Source organism: Lepidochelys olivacea, assembly GCF_965140295.1.
Source record: "Lepidochelys olivacea isolate rLepOli2 genome assembly, chromosome: 13".
Classification (NCBI taxonomy): Eukaryota; Metazoa; Chordata; order Testudines; family Cheloniidae; genus Lepidochelys; species Lepidochelys olivacea.
The window spans coordinates 18,745,601-18,767,674 of NC_140423.1; the positions used below are offsets into that span (position 1 = coordinate 18,745,601).

Below are 22,074 nucleotides of genomic sequence, written 5' to 3' on the forward strand. Positions count from 1 at the left end.
TAGAAAGCAGTTCTAAAAGATTTCAGCAGTACAGAAGTTTTTACATCATGCCACTTAAATTATTATTGGATAAAAAACTGGAACTATTTTCAAAATGAAAAGTGCATTCAGAATCTCAATTCAAACACAGCTTGTTCAATAAATCTCAAACTTAAAAAGAAAAATACCCAACACTCCTATACTCAGCCTGTGACAGCTCAAGCAGAAGTTGTTGGGTTTTTTTCCTCCTAGGAAAATAAGCCAGGGTTTTTGGAAAGCTATGAGAGTGGGAATTTATAACCTTAAATACGAAGTTACTAATAGCCTGGAAGCCCGCATGGAGAAATGGCTCTTGATGGTTTATTGTTCAAGATTATTTTTATTATAAACAGCAACATTTTAGTTCTCCTAAAACACTCAAAATGCTTCTCTAACTCATCTTTTAAGGCAATAAATAAAAATAAGGAATGGAAACCTAAGATTAGGGTAGCACACAAAGAATGGTAGTGTTTCCTAATCCAAGGAAGCCTGTCCCTATCCTGAAGAACACATTGTTTGATCAGGCAGAACGGGGAATACAACATAGTATTTGTATTACAGTAGTGGCCAGATGTCCTGATCAGTACTGCAGTCCTGTTACATTGGGTGCTACACAAATAAAAGTAGATAGGGTCCCTGGTCTGGAGAACTTACAGCCTAAGATGAACAACTTAAAAAAAATGGGGGAAAGAGTTGTTTGTTTGTTTTTACTTTATTTGCATTAATACATATTGACTTTCTCCAAATGACCTTCAGCCTAATTATTTAAATGCTGGTGTTAGGAGTTGAGACAGAAACAGGTCTTGGGTAGAGATATGGAGAAGAGAGTAGTAGCCTTACAGATTAGTTCAAAGAGGACTGTGTATGCATAAGAGGCTGTGTGGAAGAAAGCAAGATGACATTTGTAGAAGTCTCACATGAGTAGGCAGTCAAGTCTTGCACAGCTAGGAGCGTGGAGGGAGACACTACAAGAGATATGAGTGGAAAAGTGGAGCAGAATTGCAAACAGACATGAAGGTTAGGATTTGAGTAAAAAGTGTTCAGATTGATGCAGAGCATCCCTCTTATTAGTTACTTACTTCTTTCTTGTAAGTTTCATCTTCCTCCCCTTTGCTCTCACACAAAGTTCATTTCCTCCACCCTCATTCTACAAACCAGTCCTCTTGTCTTTCCCCTTCCCAGCTTTCCCAGCTTTCATGCAAGTGTCCTTATAACTCTACATCTCAAAATAAGTAAGCAATTCACTCAAGATACAGAACAATTTTACTTTATATGCTGTTTGAAACTGTTGCCTTCCATAAATTATAAGTATTTTACTTTCACTTCCTGTCCACCCCTTGCAAAGAAAGAGCAGAATATAAAACTGATAATGCAAAGACTGATTTTCTTCCTATCATAAAAGTAATACACATTGTTTAGACTGTCTGTGCATTTATTACTATAAAATACTGGTATAATTCTGTCAGTTCTTTTGTTTACAATATTGGTTTACAATAATGAACAAAGTTCAAAAACACAAATAGATTCTGAGAGAAGTGTAGTGATTTTGGTGTCCATGTTACTTTTATTCTAAGGTGCACTTGTTTTTAAAACAAAGATCTCCATAAATATACTTGCAATGAAAAATATATTGGAGCAGGTAGGCATTTACAACAGAGATGGCTAATATGTACCCTAGACACGATTTTAACAAATATTACTTGAAAAATTATTATGATCATGAAGTGACAGATCTGTTTTCTTGATTCTACATGACGACACTGGAACTCTCATGGAACTCCAACCAAATAGTAATACTGGGATCACAGATATAGCTTAGGATGTGTGATGTCCTAACATTTGCTTTTTGTGTTACGTGCACACAAACATGTTTATGCCAATAGAAATTGCAATAAAGCTCTGAAAATTAAACACAGAGGTAGTAAAATAAAAATAAGATAGTACATGCAAAAATTACCCTTTCTGCTTGTTTTCATCACTGAAGTAGAAAAGACGTGAGGCATGAAAAATGAGCTCCACTAGATAGTGAGATACCAGCAAAATTAGCCCCAGACGTTGAAGGCTGTAATGGAAAATGAAGGTTACTTATTTGTAACAGAGATTCTTCAAGATGGCCCTGTATATTCACACTTGTGGGTACTGTGCTGCCTTATCGTAAAGCCTTCTTTTAGAAGTGCCAGCTTCAATGCTCCCACTCCTACTCCTACCCCCCTCCTCAGCATCACAACATACCCAAGATGAACATAGGAGATAGAGCACCCTCATCAACTCAATTCCTTCCACCACAAAGCCAGAGATACAGAATAAACAAATATTCTGACAGAGAGGGGAAGGCGATAGGAAATGTGAATAGGCAGAGCTCTTTTGAAGAACCTTGATTACAAGTAAATAACCTTCATTTTTTCATTTGAGCAGCTCTGCATATTCCCATTTATGGAACAGACTGATAAACAGTGCTGAGACTAACCTAGAGGTGGACCCAGAGTCCTAGTTGAATGGAGACAAGCACTGCCTTGCCAAATCCAGCGTTTGCCCTAGAAGCCGAGTCCAGAGCATAGCATTTAGTGAAAGTTTCCATCAAAGTCCAGATTGTAGCTTGCAACTTTCAGCAACAGACACCTACCTAAGACAAGCAAAGGAGGTAGCCACACTTGTCTAATGGTCTAATTGCAGCAGACACAAGAATTTTTGCCAGTAGGTAGCATTCAGTAATACATTGTTTAACCCTCTGAGAAATAGTTTGGGAAGAAATCATATACCCCTTATCATTCTTGGCATAAGACATAACCAATCTAGATGATATACAAAAAATTTAGTTCTTTCTAGGTAATAAGCCAGGGTCCTTCTGACATCCAAAGTATGTAGGACAGATTCTCACTGAGTAGAGTGCAGCTGCAGGGGGGAAACCTGGCAAATTAATGGTCTGCTTGATGTGGAAATGAGACACCATGTTAATCAAGAATCTGGGATCAGGTCTGAGAACTACTTATCCTTATGAAAAGACGTGAAAGGTGGATCAGCCATAAGGACATTCAACTCACTCCCCTTGCTGATGTGATAGCAATAAGAGAAGACATTTTGATAGATAAATAGTAGAACACTCAACCAGGGGTTCAAAAGGCAATTTTACCAGCATGACAAACACCAAATTCAGGTTCCAAGAAGAGACAGGATTTCTAACTGGGGGATACACATTTGATAAGACCTTCATAAATCTTTTAACTGAACAAACAAAACAGCAATCTACTAGACAGAGTATGATACGCTGAGATGGCTGCCAAATGAACTTTTAATGATAAGCTAGATAATGTACTTAAAGAATCAGGGGTTAAATACTCCAGAACACAAGGAATGGAAGCCAATGCAGGGGAATCAGATCTTCCCTTCATGCAAGCCTGAAATCTAGAAGCTGATGCTGCTTAAAATGGACCTGTAGACTGTATTCAAGAGTTAATTAGTATATCCTGTACAGATGAAAAACATGACTGCTCAAGAGTAAAGTCAAAGTCTGAATGCCCACACTATTTGGTGAAGTGATTGTGGGTCTGAATGAAAGATCCTGTCCTCCTGCTGGGACAGAGGAAAACACAGGAAGACTTCCAGGGAGTTAAAGGAGATTGGTAAACCACTGCTGACATGGCCAAACTGGGACAATGAGTATCATCTTTGCCATGCCCTGACAGCTCTCTCACTACCTTCTGGATCAATGGAAAACAAGAGGAAAGCATACAGCAACCTCTTTTCCCAGTGCAGAAGGAAGGCATCTGACAGGGGCTGACTGTTCCTGCCTGCTCTTGAACAGAAGAGAAATCTTTTGTTGAACTTTGTTGCAAACAGGTCTACATCTGGTTGACCCCAACTGGAGAACACAGTCTGGACTAACTGATCCTTTAGCAACCACTTGTGCACCCAAGATCTGTCTCTGCTTAGATAATCTGTGAATTCATTGTTTTCCTCTGCCAGAGGTAGAGCAATGGGATAAACTTTGTGACTAATACACCAATCCCATAGACCTATAACCTCTGCACACAGGAGAGTGGAGTGAGCACCTCTTGCTTGCTGAGGTAATACATCACTGATATATTGTCCCTGACCTGGCTGCACAACCCTCCCCTGAAAGGTGAGGAAGAAACAATCTGAGAGCCAGATGAATAGCCCACTAATACGCTCATGTGCAGGTGTAACACTGAGAGACCCGGTCATCAGCGGGCGCGATTGAACCGGGGACCTCTGAAGCTTAATACATGAGCCTCTACCACATGAGCTACAAGCCAGCTGGCTCTTAGCTAAGGCTGTAGAGCAGATTCATTTTAACACACACACACACACACACGATGGAACAGAATACCACACCCAGAAGGTGTGCGCGTTACACAGGGGTCTCTCCTGCACAGACCAGTGCCCTTGAACTGTCAAATGGAGATGCTCCACCTAACCTTTGTTTGATGTAGCTGAAGTTACTGTCAGGGATAACTGGAGCACTGAACTGTACACCTCTGAGCATATTCACCCTTACAGACCACCGTTATAGAGAGACTATAACATTCTGAGTCATGGTGATCAACATCTGAAGGCTGTTCTGGCTTGGTCTGTAGACATGAGATATCCAGTGATGCAGTCTCATTATCAGACAAGCAAATGGAGTCACAAAATGTAGCAGCTGCCATAAAGACCACAAGACCCAAGAAGAATTTCGTTCTCTGAGAGGAACACTGTCAAATCTTTTACATATGCTTGCTCATTTTGAGAAATCTGTCCTCTGGGAGAAAAGCTCTTCCTTCCACAGAGTGCACTATGGACCCTATAAAGGCAATCATTTTAAAGGGGCAGAGAATTGACTTTGGGCAGTAGAAAAGTAGCCTGAGGTCTGAAAAGAGATTGATTGTGAAGACAATATGATTTAACAGGTCTTCATGCACAATGCCCCTCAGTAGCCAATTATCCACATAGGGATAATGAAAATACCCTGATTGCTCAGATGATCCCCTATCACAGAGAGGCATTTTGTAAATACCTTGGGCATCATGGAGAGGCAAAATGGAAGCATCTTGTACTGGAAATGATGCCCAGCCACTATAAATCAAAGTACTTGGGATAATTGTGATTAACAGAAATATAAAAATACACATCCTTTAGATAGAGAGAGTTGTGAACCAATCCATGAGCAACAGTGAAGGGATTTATGGAGGCCAAAGTCAACACCTGGAAATGAAGCCTTTGAGCATATTTGTTCAAGTCCCTTCATCTAGTATCCAATTAAACCCCCACATCCTTCTTTTGAACCAGAAAATAAAAGGAATAAAAGCTCTGACCCCTTAAGTCAGGAGCCTCCTCGACTGCTCCTAAAAGAAGCAACTTTTCCACTTCAAGAAGAATCGCCTCATGAGAGGGGGGTCCCTAAAGAGTGAGAGGTAGGAGAGATGGGGGGGCAGCTATTTGAACTGCATGGCATACCAGGGGTAGTCAATTGGCAGACTGTGGGCCAAAACCGGACTGCCAGACGCCTCAGTTTGGACACACCAATGAAATCCATCTTCCTGGAGCCAAAAGTGAACACTGAATCTGATCCTAGCCCTGTAGCACAGGAATTCGACATGATCAGTCAGTTGCAAATCATGAAGTATGGCACCAATGATGGTGGCCAAAATCTCTCTCGACTACTCCACCAGAGTCAGGACAGCTGGAGCCAAGTGCATGGCCCTTGGTTCAAACACATGTAGCCTTGGGAGCTTGACTTCGGGGGCATCCAGCCCCAACATAGGGTGTGGATTCTTGGAACCCTTCAGTCCTTTCAAACTACTGGAAACCAAGACTGGCCTCTTAGAACTTGGTTCTGAGGACTGTTCAGATCCAGAGGGTCTGGCCACGAGAGCTTTCTTGAAAAGGAGGAGCTGTAAGCAAGTCTCTGGGACTAAAGGTCCAGCAGATCAAACACCTAGAAAAGGAATGAGTTTCTCCCAAGTACTTGAGGCCCTGAACATAGTCGTGAGATGCTGGGAAGATAGCCAGGCAGGAAATGTACCTTTTGAAACCCAGGTTCTTCTGTTTCTTCAATTCTGCCATAATGCAGAACTGGAAAGAACTGCTAACTAAACTACATACCAACAACATTAACTACATCAAGAAAAGAGGCTCTGGTTCCAAAAAGACCAGAGAGGTTCACATCTGTCCAGGCATGTGGAAGGATCTGAGGTGGTGAGGTTGCTCCGACCCCTATATAGCCTTTGCTTAGTATGTCCTGATGTGAGGGGAGCGGGAAAGGTCATGAGAGCGATCTAACGGACACTGCTATTAGAAGGTTTTACCGTAAAGCACCACAAGGCGGCACAGTACCCATAAGTGGGAATATGCAGCGCCACATGAAAAATAGTAAAAAAAAAATTGATATTGGAATAATGAAGTAAAGCTTTTCAGTTAGTAACAATTTACAGATACTTACTTCAATACATAGGCACCACATATGTGAGCAATGTAAAGGCAGATATAGTATAGCTGTCTTGGTATATCTTCCTAAAATTAAGAGAAAACTTAAAGTTAAATTTTAGCTAACCTGCTTTAAAACCCACCATACTGAAATGTGTCAACCTTCCTTATCTTCCTCACTGCTGTACTTCTCTCTGTAAGGCAAAGGAATTCTATTTGAAGTGTGCACCCCATTTAAGTTTCCCACCAAGATTACATTACCAAACAAATCAAGCAATTCAAAATGTATTTTTAAAGTAAAGTAGCAAAGCTTTCAATTCATACCTTTCGAATCTTTTGAAAGTACAATTCTGGGAGTGCATGAAGCCAATAGGCAATCTGGCAGACATAGAAGAATTTTACCTGAAAACTAAACAATAATTTAGAAGGGAAGAAGTTTAGGATGTTAAGTGTTTAGGTTTTTAAAGGATACAATATTTTACCTCATTCCCTCAGAATAAGAAATGCTGACCTATAATACGCTATCCTATATATCAAAGGAATTGCAAACAGAAACTGCTTTATCAGATACTATCAAGTCAAGAAGTAATATCTTGAATAAGTGTTTACAAATTTCCTTCCTATTTGCAAGTTCTAGATCACCTTTTGGATCATTTTTTTTGTTTTTGTTTGCAGAGTGGAGGAACACGCACCTACCCACCCAGTTCCTTCAGTGGAAGACAGACAGGTTTAGTAATACTGAGTCAGGCAATAATCCTCTAAACACTTCTGCATATGCTTAACTTTACACTCATCGAAATCTGTGTGGCTACTCACATGGTAAAGTTAAACACTGGTACAAGTATTTCCAGGATGGGAGCCTAACACCCCCCCTCCCTCACGCACACTCACACTTGGAATACAGAACAAAGGATTTTCAGCTATTGGTCACTAATACAAATGAAAATGGTCTACATTGTTTATATTACCAAAACAAATTTCTGGTAGCCAACTGTCAAACAGTTAGAAAAAAAGAGAATAAAAAACACTTACAACATGCGAGAATGGGGATAGTCTTTCCATAACAAAGTAGGGTTTGTCATGAATTCTTCCTGGAAAAAAAGTTGTCATTTAAGAACTTTCATAATGTTTTAGATGTGTATTTTTAAAACAAATACAGATAGCAATTTGACTTACTTACTGCAGTCAAAATACTTGCTCCCCAGGCAAATGAAAACAAATAGAAAAATGCTAGCTGCCCCGATTCATTGAATTTGCTGTGCTTCGTTTTTGACAAATGGAGACGTCTATTAATTTTCTGAAAACAAGGAACACATTTGGGGGTATAAAATACAGATTAATATTTTACTTTATTGTTATTGGTAGAGGAAAAAAAAGCAAGCTACTTGGCACTTAGCCCTCAATTAAGTAGCCATTACCTCCAAGATCTTCCATTCCTCATGTTAGGCTCTGATCCTGAAAAATATTACATGGGTGCTTAACTTTGTGTGTGAGAAGTCATACTGATGCCTATATGAGAAGTGCTTATGTACTTAAATTTAGTCATGTATTTTTTTTTTCAGGATGAGAGCCTTATTACTTAGTTAGGGTCTGATGCTGTAGGTGTCATTGTAAGGCCAGATTGACCAGGCCCTTTATATTTCATATTTCCAGGTAATGGAGCTCTAGCATACATATACAACAATGAAAATACCGGAACCTTAAGCAAGTCACAAATCTGAGAAGTTATTTGGCAAAGAGGCAAAAAATGAAAACCCAGAAGTTTACAGTCAAAACCTAACTCTGTAGATTTACAGCGATTGCAGAGGAATGTCAATGGTCACCATTAAAGACTGAGGTTAAAAAAAATTGCGTGGAAAACAAAAGTGAAAAAATTCACTAGTTAAAGAAATTCTTATGTTCTGCTTTTTTTCTCCCCCTGCCCGCCCCCAGCTTTAGATAAAAGGAAGAGTGGAAAGTACATTTAGATATTAATTCATATTAAATCAAAACATTTCCAATAAAGCAAAATGGAGGAAGGGGGACAGCATTTTTTATTTATTTATTTATTTTTAATTTAAACAGTTTCTATACTGACTTCCAATTTAAAATTTTAGGGACACGAAGGTTCAATGTAGTAGACAAACTCCTGTTTTTTCCATCCACTTACTAATGGAGAATACTAGAAGAGTCAGAGAAACTGTGATTAAATATTATTTCATTAAATATATTGTTATATAGACACATTTCCAGAATCTAATAATATTTATATCGAATGACAAAGGAACCACCAGCATGTAATGCGTAAATACACCTACATGGTTTTATTTTATTTTGCAACATGACTTATACAAGTGCTGGTGTTATCTTATGTAAGACTAGCAGAACAAACGTGTAAAAAACAGCCTAAATAAATAATTTACATAAGTAAATTATATTCCCATGGTTAACTTACATCTAATATGTATTCTTGGATCACAGCATGCAGAATAATGGCTATAAGCATGTAGAAGAAGATGGTGGCAATGTCTTTTGGACCATATTCATAGAAATGAATGGGTTCACTCCTGTCATCTGAAACAAAGTTTTAATTACTCCAAAAATATCTATTTGAATAGAACGCATTTACTTATGAAATGTTCTATGCAACAGAGAAAGGATAAATACCTTATCTACTTGTTCTCTGGCACATAGTATCCTATGTATCCAAATTCTTGCATCTTTGGCAAATTAATTCTGATCCCCCCTCAAATAGTTTGGAGTATTCCCCACCCCAAATGCAAACAAAACTATAATTGTAAGACTGGAAGGGAAATGCTGTGGGTAGTACCATTGTGTGTCAGCCTCTATTAGTTCTTTCTGGCCTACGCCATAGAAAATATAGAGACCCAGCAAAATTCCATCTCAAGAAGTGTAGCTGTATGGAGAAAGGATATTACCATCAATGTATGGATCTATGTAGCTCAGCTTCATGGATCAATTATAAGTAAGTAATTTACCCTCTCTCTAAAAAGGGCATCTTACATATCCACTGAAATTTAAAAACCTGTTCCATACTTTCCCCACCCATACCCAACAACCCTCGAAGTTCACACGCAGGCTCTTTCCCAGCAATTCACTTCCCTCTCCCTCAGCTTCTCCATTAACCCTAACTTCCCCAAGCCTTTGCACTGCTTCTGAGGGGTGCGGGAATTACGGTTCTGTATTGTAATTTAAATGAATTATTACTCAGAGTTCTGTATTAATATGCCTAGTAAGGAACCTATTTGTCAAAAAACATTTCCTGAATCTTTTGTGTTGTCTGTATTGTTACAGACATACTTGTTGACATGTATTTTGAAATAAATGACAGAAAATAATTGAAACTGATGTGCTTATATTGTGTTATTTTGAGAAATAAAATATACAAAATTTTGCAGAATTTTAAAGTATTGTGTGCAGAATTTTTAATTTTTTGGCACAGAATTCCCTCAGGCATAAGTTTAGTGAAAGAATAAAGCAGAATCCCATTGCTTACAGCAGAGCACATTTATTTCCCCCCCCCCCCTTTTGGGGGAGGGAAAGAGCATCTGCCTACAATTCAATGGTTCTCAAACGTTTGTACTGTTGCCCCTTTCACATACCAAGCCTCTGAGTGCGACCCCCCTTATAAATTAAAAACATTTTTTATATAGTTTAACACCATTATAAATGCTGGAGGCAAAGCGGGGTTTGGGGTGAGGCTGACAGCTCATGACCCCCCAATGTAATAACCTCGTGATCCCCTGAGGGGTCCTGACCCACAATTTGAGAACCCCTGACCTACATATTCCATATCCATCACTGCTTGCAAACAGTAATGTATGAAAAAATTAGCTGGGGGTTTCTGCTAATCAATGAAGCAAGGTTGGTGAGGTAATATTCAATTAAAAGCATAAAGGCTTTTGCCCAAAAAGATAATGAGCATAGTTGTTTTGTTTTTCCTAGACTTGGAATATTTTGTTTTCTGTAAAAACAGCAAATTTAGTAAACACAATATGAAAACATTACGTAAAGAAATACTGAATGCACAGGGAGGGTGAAGAGAACAAGTGTAAGGTCCTTTCAGCACAGGCGCCGACTTTTGAAAGTGCCAGGGAGTGCTTGACCCCCGGCTCCGCCCCCACTCCACCCCTTCCCCCAAGGCCCCACTCCTGCCCGCCTCTTCCCGTCCCTGCTCCACCACCCTGCCTCTTCCCACCCCCTTCTGCCCCCTCCCCTGAGAGGGCCGTGTCCTTGCTCCTCTCCCCTTCCTCACCAGAGCCTCCTGCCTGCACGCCACGAAACAGTGGATTGCGGCGGGAGGGAGGGAGGAGGAATTGATTCATGGGGCCCGCCGGTGGGCAGGAGGCTCTGGGGAGGGCCGGGGGGGGGGGAGCTGACTGGGGGGCTGCCAGTACCATTTTTTCCCCGTGGGTGTTCCAGCCCCAGAGCACCCACGGAGTCGGCACTTATGCCTTTCAGGCATAGACAGGTTATTCTTATTATAGGCAATGCATGTAGCAAAACCTGTAGTTAAGATTGTCTGACACTTACCATTTAAAGAGCCTGTGTTCAGTTGCTTATTACTGTGTTTCCAGACTTTAACTGTTCAGGCTGAAGTTTCCCATGGCAGGTACCTGCCTCAAGCTGATTCCCCCCCACCCCAGTGTTTCAGATAAAGTGGTTCAGTGATTTCTAAGGATGAGATTAGGGAAGTATGCTATTTTGTTCAAATTAAATAAATCTTATAACCATTTTGTTGAGAAGCTCTAGTGTTTCGATGCATCGGAGATGTGGGTGCAGACATGTATTCAACTCAGCTGTCCGCACACCCAAGTCAGGGTAGGATGGTGCTCGTCCTCTCCCCTCATAACCCCTCTCATGGCTACATAAGGGCAGCACTGCCCGGACCCTCCATAGTTCCTTTGAACTCCGTAGTTCCTCCCAGCTGGAGACTCCGATGTGGAGGGGCAGAGCATGGGTCATGCCATACATATCTGCACCCACATCTTGAAGAGCAACAGTTACAATACAGGTAAGCAACAGTCTCTTCTTCGACTGCTTGCAGAGTTGTATTCCACTCAGGTGACTCACAAGCTGTTCCAGCAGGAGGTGGGCTCAGAGTCTTTAATCAGTGCGCAGAAGTGCATTCCAAAAATTTACGTCCAATCTTGATGCCATGGTGATCGTGAAATGCCTAGCAAAAGTATCCACAGAAGACCATTCAGCTCTGCAGATATCCACTGCTGAGACATCACTAAGCAGCACAGCAGATGTCCACTAAGCTCTGGTTCAATTAACCTGCAATGATTGTAGAGGTGTCACCTGAGCCACTACATAAGCGGTGGTAATGCAGAGAGTAATCCCCTTGGATATGGTCTGCATGGAAACAGACCTGCATGGCCTTCATTTGCTCAGCATAGGACACAAAGATTCAAGGTGATAAACAAAATGGCTTATTTCTCTCTAAATAAAACGCTAAACACCACCTGACATCTAAGTTATGTAGATGCTGCTCCTTTGCACTTGAATGTGGTTTGGGAAAAAAATATAAGTAAATAACCTGATTAAAGTGAAACACAGATTCCACTTTAGACAAAAAATTGGGTGTAGTCTTAAAGCACTGCCTTGTCCTTGAAGTATACAGAGGATCTTGAAGTGTACAGAGGATCTGCCATTAAGGACTGCAACTCACTAACTCTTCCTGTAGGTGTTATAACCACAAGGAAGGCCATTTTCGGAGAGAGGAGAGCATGTGAACATGTTGCTGCTGACTTAAATAGTGGACTCATCAGCGCTGCCAGGACTGTATTAAAGTCCACAATGGTACTGTTTTTTTCACAGGTGGGAAAAAATGGATAACACCCTTAAAAAAAAATTCTCACCATCACAGGGTGTAAGAATATCAACTTCACTTGAATAGGAGAATGGAAAGAGGAATCGCCACCAAGCGAACCTTCAAGTAGCTCAGTGAGAGACCTGAAGATTTCAAATGCAGCAAATAATCCTAAAAGTGTCCTGAATCTGCACTAATGTGGGCTGAATGTCTTTGGATGTTGCCCAAATCAAAAACTGTTGTCCACTTAGACAAATAGGTAGAGTTTGTAGTTGGTTTTCTACTATTAAGCAGAAAATCTCTAACTACCTCCAAGCATTGCTCCTTCCTTTGATCTAGCCAGGCAGCCTCCACACATTAAGGTGCAGACTACTCAATGCTCGATACACATTCTGGCCATGACGTTGAGTGAGAGGTTTGGGAGGTCAAGCTGACAGAGAGGGGAGGTCAGAAAACCAACGCTGCCTCAGCCATGGGAAGAATAGCAGCCAGGGTAATCATGCAGAATCTCATGTACTTGCTTATGTTTGTGGAGAGCGTGGAGACTGAGGATAGGTCTCATTCCTCCCTTGAATCTGGGGGATCAGGAAGTATTGGGAACAAAACCCCTTTCCATAAAGATAAGGAACCTCCTCTATAGTTCCTAGAGTACACAGGGTTTGTACCTGCTGTAACAGCAGTGACTCAAGATAGGGGTTCCTCTAGAGGGACAGGAAGATTGGAGGGTGGAATGGATAGGAACTAATGGTATAACCCAATCCCACAGCGTTTAAGACCCATCTGTCCATATTTATTGTCTCCCAAGCACTGTAGAAGTGAGACAGCCTATCCCCAAATATTTGGAGCATGGATATGACATTGACAACAATGGTGCTGCTCTCGAAACGCCACTCAAATAGACTGTCTAGCTGAAGAAGGAAGAGGACAGACCATTTGACTAAAACTAGACCAAGAAGGTTTCCTCCTCCATGATTTGTGCCCCTTTCTAAGGAAATCTTGCTGCCTCATGGGGTAGGCAGACTGATGAAAATATCAGTGAGAACAATATTGCCATTGTTGGTTCCCAAAATGCAGTCTCTTTGCGGCTTGGTTATAAATCTCCAATGAGCGTAGCATGGCCTGCAAGTCCTTGAAACGATGTACTGTCTCAGCAGTTGCCTCCGAGGATAGGAGATAGGATAGCTGCCCCACAAGAAGGGCAATGTTTAAACCCCAGTCAGGGCATCCCACAGGGAGAAACCATCTAAGTAAGGGTACTAAACTATAAATATGTACAAAAAGTTACAAAGAGCTGTGAAGACAAGTGTGAAGAAAGATCACACTAAGCGCTGCAACTTTAGCTGGGGGCAGTGAGAAGGAACTGAGAGGGGGTCAGGCAGCACCACCCTTATATAGCCATGGGAGGGATTATGAAAGGAGGAGCATAAGTGCTGCCCCTACTGATACTGGTAGGCAAAATTCTCCAACTTTGATGTGCTAGGCACACACGCGCCTGAGTGGAATACATGTCTTAAACTACTCAAAGAACACTGTCTTGCCTGTGCTCTCACTGCTTCTGTTACTGGCTTCCAGGCAGCATGGAGGAAAAGGAGGAAGTCTAACAGGAATGCAGAAGGGTGAGAAAGGAATGTTGGGGTGGGAATGGGAGCATGAGGGTGGAAAGAGGATTACAGAGGTCTATAACCACTAAAAAAAACCACTCCCCTTCAGAATATGGAATTAAACCCAAGACTTGAGTCTCTATATTCCTCTGCTCTATATTCATCTTCACTTTGCCCTATTGATAAACTGTGCGAATCGTCCCCTGCTTGTGGCTGGCCCACATGGAGATAACAGTCTCTTACTGCTACCAATTACTCTGTTAGTTCAAGTGGTGGATATCTGCAGAGTGGACATAAATGTCTGAGCCTTGCTGGTGACAAACTAGGGTCAAATTCTGCTTTTTCAGTGTTGTGGGGTTGTTGGATTATTTTATTTATTTATTACACCCAAAATACACTATGCTGAAGGAATGTTAAGATTGCAAAATTAAGTACTGAAGGGTGCCAGAATTAAGGGTGCCCATAAAACCATAGTTCAACCTCCTGCTGTGTATACATTATAATACAGTCTTTAATTACATGACCATATGCTATTTTTTCCCACAGCACCTCTGCCTCTGTCAGTGCAGAGAAAGGACAGTGCTGTAGGAATGAATCAGAGTTGTACAGTGTATGAGGCTGTTGTCTACAGGACTGCTGCCTCATTTGTTGCAGGAGTTGGAAGATGTGAGGTGTCTCATAGAGACAGAGAGAGGAAAATGTGATTACACCTACAAAAATTGGTAACAAGACTCAAGGGCAGGTGTAGTTCCTGAAGTTATTTTTTAAATATATATTGGATAGATTTCAAGTCAATTGTGTAATTTTAAAATAAATTTATCTTATGGGACGTGAAGCGAGAAGTATTCTTGTCAGCAGGTTAAAGAAGTATGGGCTGGATGAATGCACTATAAGGTGGGTAGAAAGTTGGCTAGATTGTCGGGCTCAACAGGTAGTGATCAATGGCTCCATGTCTAGTTGGCAGCCGGTGTCAAGTGGAGTGCCCCGGGGTCGGTCCTGGGGCCGGTTTTGTTCAATATCTTCTTAAATGATCTGGAGGATGGAGTGGATTGCACTCTCAGCAAATTTGCGGATGACACTAAACTGGGAGGAGTGGTAGATATGCTGGAGGGCAGGGATAGGATACAGAGGGACCTAGACAAATTGGAGGATTGGGCCAAAAGAAATCTGATGAGGTTCAATAAGGATAAGTGCAGGGTCCTGCACTTAGGACGGAAGAACCCAAGGCACAGCTACAGACTAGGGACCGAATGGCTAGGCAGCAGTTCTGCGGAAAAGGACCTAGGGGTGACAGTGGACGAGAAGCTGGATATGAGTCAGCAGTGTGCCCTTGTTGCCAAGAAGGCCAATGGCATTTTGGGATGTATAAGTAGGGGCATAGCGAGCAGATCAAGGGACGTGATCGTCCCCCTCTATTCGACATTGGTGAGGCCTCATCTGGAGTACTGTGTCCAGTTTTGGGCCCCACACTATAAGAAGGATGTGGATAAATTGGAGAGAGTCCAGCAAAAGGCAACAAAAATGATTAGGGGTCTGGAACACATGACTTATGAGGAGAGGCTGAGGGAACTGGGATTGTTTAGTCTGCAGAAGAGAAGAATGAGGGGGGATTTGATAGCTGCTTTCAACTACCTGAGAGGTGGTTCCAGAGAGGATGGTTCTAGACTATTCTCAGTGGTAGAAGAGGACAGGACAAGGAGTAATGGTCTCAAGTTGCAGTGGGGGAGGTTTAGGTTGGATATTAGGAAAAACTTTTTCACTAGGAGGGTGGTGAAACACTGGAATGCGTTACCTAGGGAGGTGGTGGAATCTCCTTCCTTAGAAGTTTTTGAGGTCAGGCTTGAGAAAGCCCTGGCTGGGATGATTTAATTGGGGATTGGTCCTGCTTTGAGCAGGGGGTTGGACTAGATGACCTCCTGAGGTCCCTTCCAACCCTGATATTCTATGATTCTAAGTATGTGAGTCAGACCTCTGATATATTATGCCATTATTCAGGATCTAGCTATTTTAGATAGTCATCCCTGAAGTAATGTCTGTAACTTTTAAAGACAAAAATAAATTAATCCATTTAAGAACATAAGACAATGTGTGATTAAAAATGGGAAACATTTAGGAAACCACGTTCAGAGTTACAAAATATTCTACTTGGTATGAAAAGCACCAAGTTATAAAAAGCAAGTGGAAGGCACACCATGCCTAATCAAGTGAAGCTGTGGTGCAATAGCAGTATTAACTATAGCAAAAAAAATCAAAAGTGGTAATTGCTTATCACTAGTGAAGAACTAGGAGCTTAGGTGTTATAATGGTGAGAACATTAGAAATCCCCAAGACAAAAAAGAAATAAGAAAGATTCTGTGAAATACAAGTGAAATGAGTTAGCAGTAAGACCATTATTATTTATAAATGGAGAACTTTTTATAATTGGGTTGTTATGCTATAGAGAAATAGACGGTGGATTTGCTTTATTCTTACCAGTGGTGTACGTAACGTTGTACTGCACAGTAATAAAGATGATGACATACTTGGCTGTGACCTGAAATTTAAAAAAAAAAAAAAAAAAGAGAGAGAGAGAGGAAAAATAGAAAAATTGGCCACATTAACATTCAAAGTTTTAAACCCACACTAAACTACAAGCATAGTAATTCCAGAGCCCCTAAACGCTCCTTCTCAGATGAAGTCTATAAGGAAGAATATGAAATCAATTAAAATAAATTTTGAGGGAACACAGTTACTTTAATGCAAACAGTTATTAATATTTAAATATATTTATGAAGCAGAAACATATAAAGTTAAAGTAACTGGAACTTGGCAAAGAAAGTGGGATTGGGTCCCACTCAGCCAGTCTTGGTTAAAGTTTATACTACTTGCTGATAGTTGATACCATCCACCATTAATGATTTCACACACTCACATCCACTTTTCAAATAAATCATTTAACATGTGTGTCTATGCTATATGGGGCCATGACTTTACTTCTGTGCAGGTGGTCAGACTAGATCATCATGACAGTGCCTTCTGGCATTAAAATCTATGAGTCTATTTTAGCTTAAGGCTCAATGTCATCCTTCTCACACCACTTTACAAAATATTTTAAATGTTGTTTTCAGTACAGAACAGAAGGTACAGAAATTAAAATGACTTTCATTTTCTCCAAAAGTAAAATAGATTCTTTAAATCCTATTAATATTAGTCAAATGAGTAAGTCCAGCAGACTTTTAAAACTAGATTTTTATACCATGCCCATCACTGTAGCATCCAAGTACCTAGGCCTCCCATAGCAAATAGATCTATCTGAATGTATGTATTCAAATTCCTGGGACATAAAGCCAGAGATGGATACCCACGAATCACTTGTGAATTTGAATGAGAGAGAAGCACACACACTGTTGTAACATGCACAAAGTGTAATCCACTGTACGCTCTCTTTTAAATTGACCGGCATTGGAAAGATTTATAAGGAAATATGAGTCATACCAGAAAAAGCTTTTCTCATGTATTATGAAATCTATAATTTCTAGTAACATGGATATAAGGATGCACAGAAATATACAGTTATGTAAAATATACACAAACTCAACTAGCACTGAGGAAGCTGCAGTGGCATAACAAATTTTTTAAAAAGTAAACATCCAAATTTAACGAATGGGTCAAAACTGCACATGAATCCCTTGTGTGAATAATTAAGTTATACGTTTGGGGTACATACATGTGAACCTCCTATACCAGAAGACCTAGAACGTAAAGGAACTCTCTTTTAAAAACAGTTCTCAATGGGAAAAAGGAGTTCTGTCTTTTTCTCTTGTGAAATGATAGTTTGACTTGTCTCCCTGCTGTGGGAATGGCAGCCAAGTGTCTGCTACCAAAAGACAAGTAAGAAGAATATATTGCCATGTAGATGCAAGTGCCAACAATACCAAATTAAAAGGAAAGAGGCTAGCAGAGCCCTCCCATGCCCCTTAGTGAGCCAGGCATGGGCCATGACCAAAACACCATCTGTTCCAGATCACTACATAGGCTGCAGCACTGTAATTCCCAGAGGGTGGTACCTCCCCTTCACCTGCAGCAACACCAGAAGGCAGCTCCTTTACAGCCAAAGGGAATACTGAAGACGTCAGCAGTTCTGACATTTGCATGTGGTTCTGTGGGGTTGGCGTACTGACTGTTGGGTGGGGGAGAAGTCTGGGCACTGGGCTTCAACTGCCACATTCCTTCATTTTCAGTTTTTACCAATTTTCCCCCAATTTTTTTCAAGTTTTTAAATAAAACCCAATAAATTCCTGGGAAATAATTAAAAATCAAAAACAAAGGGCCTTATCCATAGTTGAGTTCTGCACTTCCAGGGATTCAGCCTTTTAGGTATGAGAGTGTGAAATATAGCTTATCCTTCCCCAAGTTACAGCATGTAAGAGTGGAATCCACAAAGCAACTTAGGCTCCTGACTCCAATGGAAGTTAAGAGCCTAAGTTGCTTTGTGGGTTCAACTCTTAAGGCCTGTCTACACTTCGAGGTGCTACGGTGGCACTGCTATAGCACTTCAGTGAAGACACTACCTATGCCAACAGGAGGACTTCTGTTGGCATAGGCAATCCACCTCCCCAAGAGGCGGTAGCTAGGTTCCGTCAACCTACTGCTGTCTAAACCAGAGGTTAGGTCAGTTTAAATGCATTGTTCAGGGGTGTGGATTTTTCACACCCCTGAGTGACAGTTATAGTGATCTAATTTCCTAGTGTAAACCAGGCCCTTGATCTCTTTGTACAGAAAAAAAATGGTCTGAGAACTTACATGTAAATTGGTTAGAGTTAAAGTTTTCAAATGGGTCCTTTAAGAAATTTAGCACTGTCTGCCAAACCATTCCACACCCACAGCCCCCACAAATGATTTAATTGCAGGCACTGTCTATCTACACTAACAATTGTCCAGTAATGTAAATTTTGGGTAGATCTGGTAAAATGTAGTTTTTTAAAGGATTTAGGAATAGTAGTCATTTTTTCCCTTCTTTGTAACTGGAAGTTTTTCCTTCAAAAGAAACTGAAGAATAGTGTTCTTAAGAAAGCTTCAGAGGAGAATTTACCTCTTTCAAAATGGCTGCTATCTCATACTGCCCTCAAAAGGGACTGAAGCCACAGGCTTTCCTTAGTAAAGATGTCAACTGACTATTCATCTACTCTTTTTTGCCTTCTGACTTCATAAGAAAATTCTATCTTCTCTGAATGTAACTTGTCTTCACCTTTGCCCTTCAGGCCAGAGATGGTCTTTTTCTTTCTTTGCAGAGCACCCAGCACAATGGGACTGCCGTCCTCCTAATTTGAGCCTCCATAATATAAATATTGACTACTGTTAAATGCAGCCAGTGGCCTCAGTCCCATTAAGAACAAATGGTGATGGAAGGTATGAGTTTCTCTGAAGAAGATTTTATATGCCAGCCTACGCTGAAGGATAAATCTTTTGGTTATAAATATTGGCAAAAAAGGAGGACAAAAAAAACAAACCAAAAAAAAACCCAAAACAAAAATAAAAACAAAACCCCCCCACACCTTAATTTTAAAAGTTTCTTTAAAAAAATTATATATATATGAATACACACACACACACGTTGCACTGTATCTACTCAAACAGGCGGGGTAGGAGTATGACACTGGGGTGTGTGCACACAGGGAAGTGTTATGAAAGATGTGAGAGCAGGAGTGAGTGATGGGAAAAAAGAATGGTTACTTACCCTACAGAAATTGTGGGGTTTTGAAATGTTATAGTTAGTATGGATCCCACTGAAGGTGCCCATGTGCCTCGTGTGTGAGATCAGATATTTTTCAATAGCAATCTCTGTCAAGGCCACACATGCAGCCTGTGCCTCCCCATGCTCCGATATGAGGGCATAAAAGGCTGTGACCCTCCCTCAGTTCCCTTATAATTCAAAGCCCATGTTGCAAAGAACTTCAAAAAGCAGGAATAAAGGGTGGGTCATGGAGCCACATTGACTACATCATCTCAAAAAACAAAACAAAAAAAACCCATCACACAGTTACCACAGAGAAGTAACTTCATTCTTCTTTTTTCAGAGTAACAGCCGTATTAGTCTGTATTCGCAAAAAGAAAAGGAGTACTTGTGGCACCTTAGAGACTAACCAATTTATTTGAGCATAAGCTTTCGTGAGCTACAGCTCACTTCATCGGAGCTGTAGCTCACGAAAGCTTATGCTCAAATAAATTGGTTAGTCTCTAAGGTGCCACAAGTGCTCCTATTCTTCTTTTTGTGTCAGTTTGGATCCCACAGTAGGTGACTGGTAAGCAGTATCCCCACCCGGATGCTGGACTCGAGGAGTGACAGCAATATCAGTCAAATAATAATTGAAGTTGTTCCGAATTTGGCATCAGACTTAACCACGGTGTCAAGGGCATAATGACAAGTCAGTGGGCTGTTCCTTGTTGCTGTTTCACATATCTTAGATATCAGCATATTTCTGAAGCATGCTGAAGATGATACAAGTGCCCTGGTGGAGTCTGCTCCAACATTTGATGAGGAATATCAATATGTTGAATGCAAGACTAAGTACAATTGTATTGGCGCATAACCTGCTGATATTGCTGCAAGGTGAATTTTGCAAGAACTAAACGCTTATAGTTGAGGATCTGTGGTATGAGAGTCTCAACTGGGTCCAGATTATGTCAGCCTACCAATATGAAGAACCATTTCCATTTCAAGAAGTTCTTCCTACTAGTGGCTTTCTGCTCAGTACGTGGTTTCCTTGCACTTGTCGAGAAGAGCCTTTGTCAGCCATGCTCATCCAGGATGCCAGCTGCAATGACTGCAGATGTGGGTGCAACATCTGGTCGTGGTTCTGTGAAAACACCCCCACGTCTGGGCAAATCAGGACATAGATGGGAGACCAAACTGACATGTGCAAGAGATCTGATGGCCACAATTACCTCGGAAGCTGTCAGAATCAGTATGGTTTTGTCCCACCTGATTTTAGATATCATCTTGGAGGACCAGGAAAATCAAAAAGTCATATAGGAAGGTTGGAGATCATTGTTATAGAAAGGCATCTGGTAACTATCATGGGCTTGTGCCTCCTCTACAACAGATCTATTGAGGGAATTTCGCATTGGCAAAATATTGACTCTACAATGGATCTCTGCAGCATGCGCTTATGGTTAGTTACCATGTGCCTGCTTGGGAAGCGTGCCAGATCATTGATAGTGCCTGGAAAGTGTAAGGCCAGTGAGGTTACCCTGTGGTGACACCAAGTCCATGATCTGAAGGCTTCCTGGCACAGAAGGGATGATTATGCATCACCCTGCTTATTAATGTAACGTATTGTGGACATGTGGTCTGTCAACATCTGCACCATAGAGCACTTCAGGACAGACAGCAATGCCACACAGGCCAGTCAGATGGCCCTGCACTTCAGAACATTCAGATGCAGTTTCAAATCATCACCAGATGCCCTTCATCTGTAGATGCTTCAGGTGGGCACCCCAACCTGCCCCAATGCACCTGTGATGAGAGTCACAGAAGGGGGTCAACTACAAGATAACCCTATTTCATAAATTCTTTGAGTCCAGCCACCAAGTGAATTCTTGCAGAACCTGGGGTGGAACCCTGACTCACTTTAGCACATGTTGCTTGGACAGGGCGTGCACAGATCTCAAGCAACTGAGGGAGGGTTGGCATTGCCCCACCCTTTATGCCCATGTACCAGAACATGAGGCGACACAAAGGCATTTGTGCAGCCTGGATAGACACTGCTTTCCAAAAATATCCAGTTGCACATGCCTGAGATGCCATGTGCACCTTAAGTGGGATCCACACTGACACCTACGTAGAGAAGAACTGAAATGTACAACTCTGGTTTCTTAATGTTTCTCTGGTGACACAAAGCAGTTGTAAACCCAGGTTAAACTAGCACTGATGCTTTAGCAGTCTGGCTCTGCCCCAGAGTGGCATAAAGCACTTAGAGTGTACTAGTGAATCCAGCCCTAAAAAAAAAGTTGATACTACATATCTTCAAATCATTAGGAATGTCACACTGTAGTATTTTCTTTAGGTTTCTCCTTTAGTATTCACCTATAATTTTTTTAAGAGCTTAAAAGTTAAAAAAAAATCTTAGACAAAAACCATAGAAGAAATATAATATGTCAAGATATGGAAATGTGTTGTTAGACCAACAAACAATATTAATTCTTACCTGCAGTGACACCACTACGGGGAAAAAGTGT

At 41.1% G+C, this 22,074-nt stretch overlaps 1 protein-coding gene across 1 annotated transcript in view; it reads right to left on the reverse strand.

Annotated features, from left to right (window-relative positions):
* LOC311529685 (translocating chain-associated membrane protein 1-like) overlaps positions 1-22,074 on the reverse strand; it is a 45,701-nt gene that overhangs the window by 10,700 nt on the left and 12,927 nt on the right. The window contains exons 2-8 of the mRNA XM_084645847.1: positions 16,330-16,390; positions 8,876-8,994; positions 7,622-7,738; positions 7,474-7,532; positions 6,766-6,850; positions 6,458-6,528; positions 1,976-2,080 (exon numbers count right to left, since the gene is read on the reverse strand). Of these exons, the coding sequence (XP_084501973.1) occupies positions 1,976-2,080; positions 6,458-6,528; positions 6,766-6,850; positions 7,474-7,532; positions 7,622-7,738; positions 8,876-8,994; positions 16,330-16,390 (617 nt within the window). The remainder of the gene's footprint in view (positions 1-1,975; positions 2,081-6,457; positions 6,529-6,765; positions 6,851-7,473; positions 7,533-7,621; positions 7,739-8,875; positions 8,995-16,329; positions 16,391-22,074) is intronic.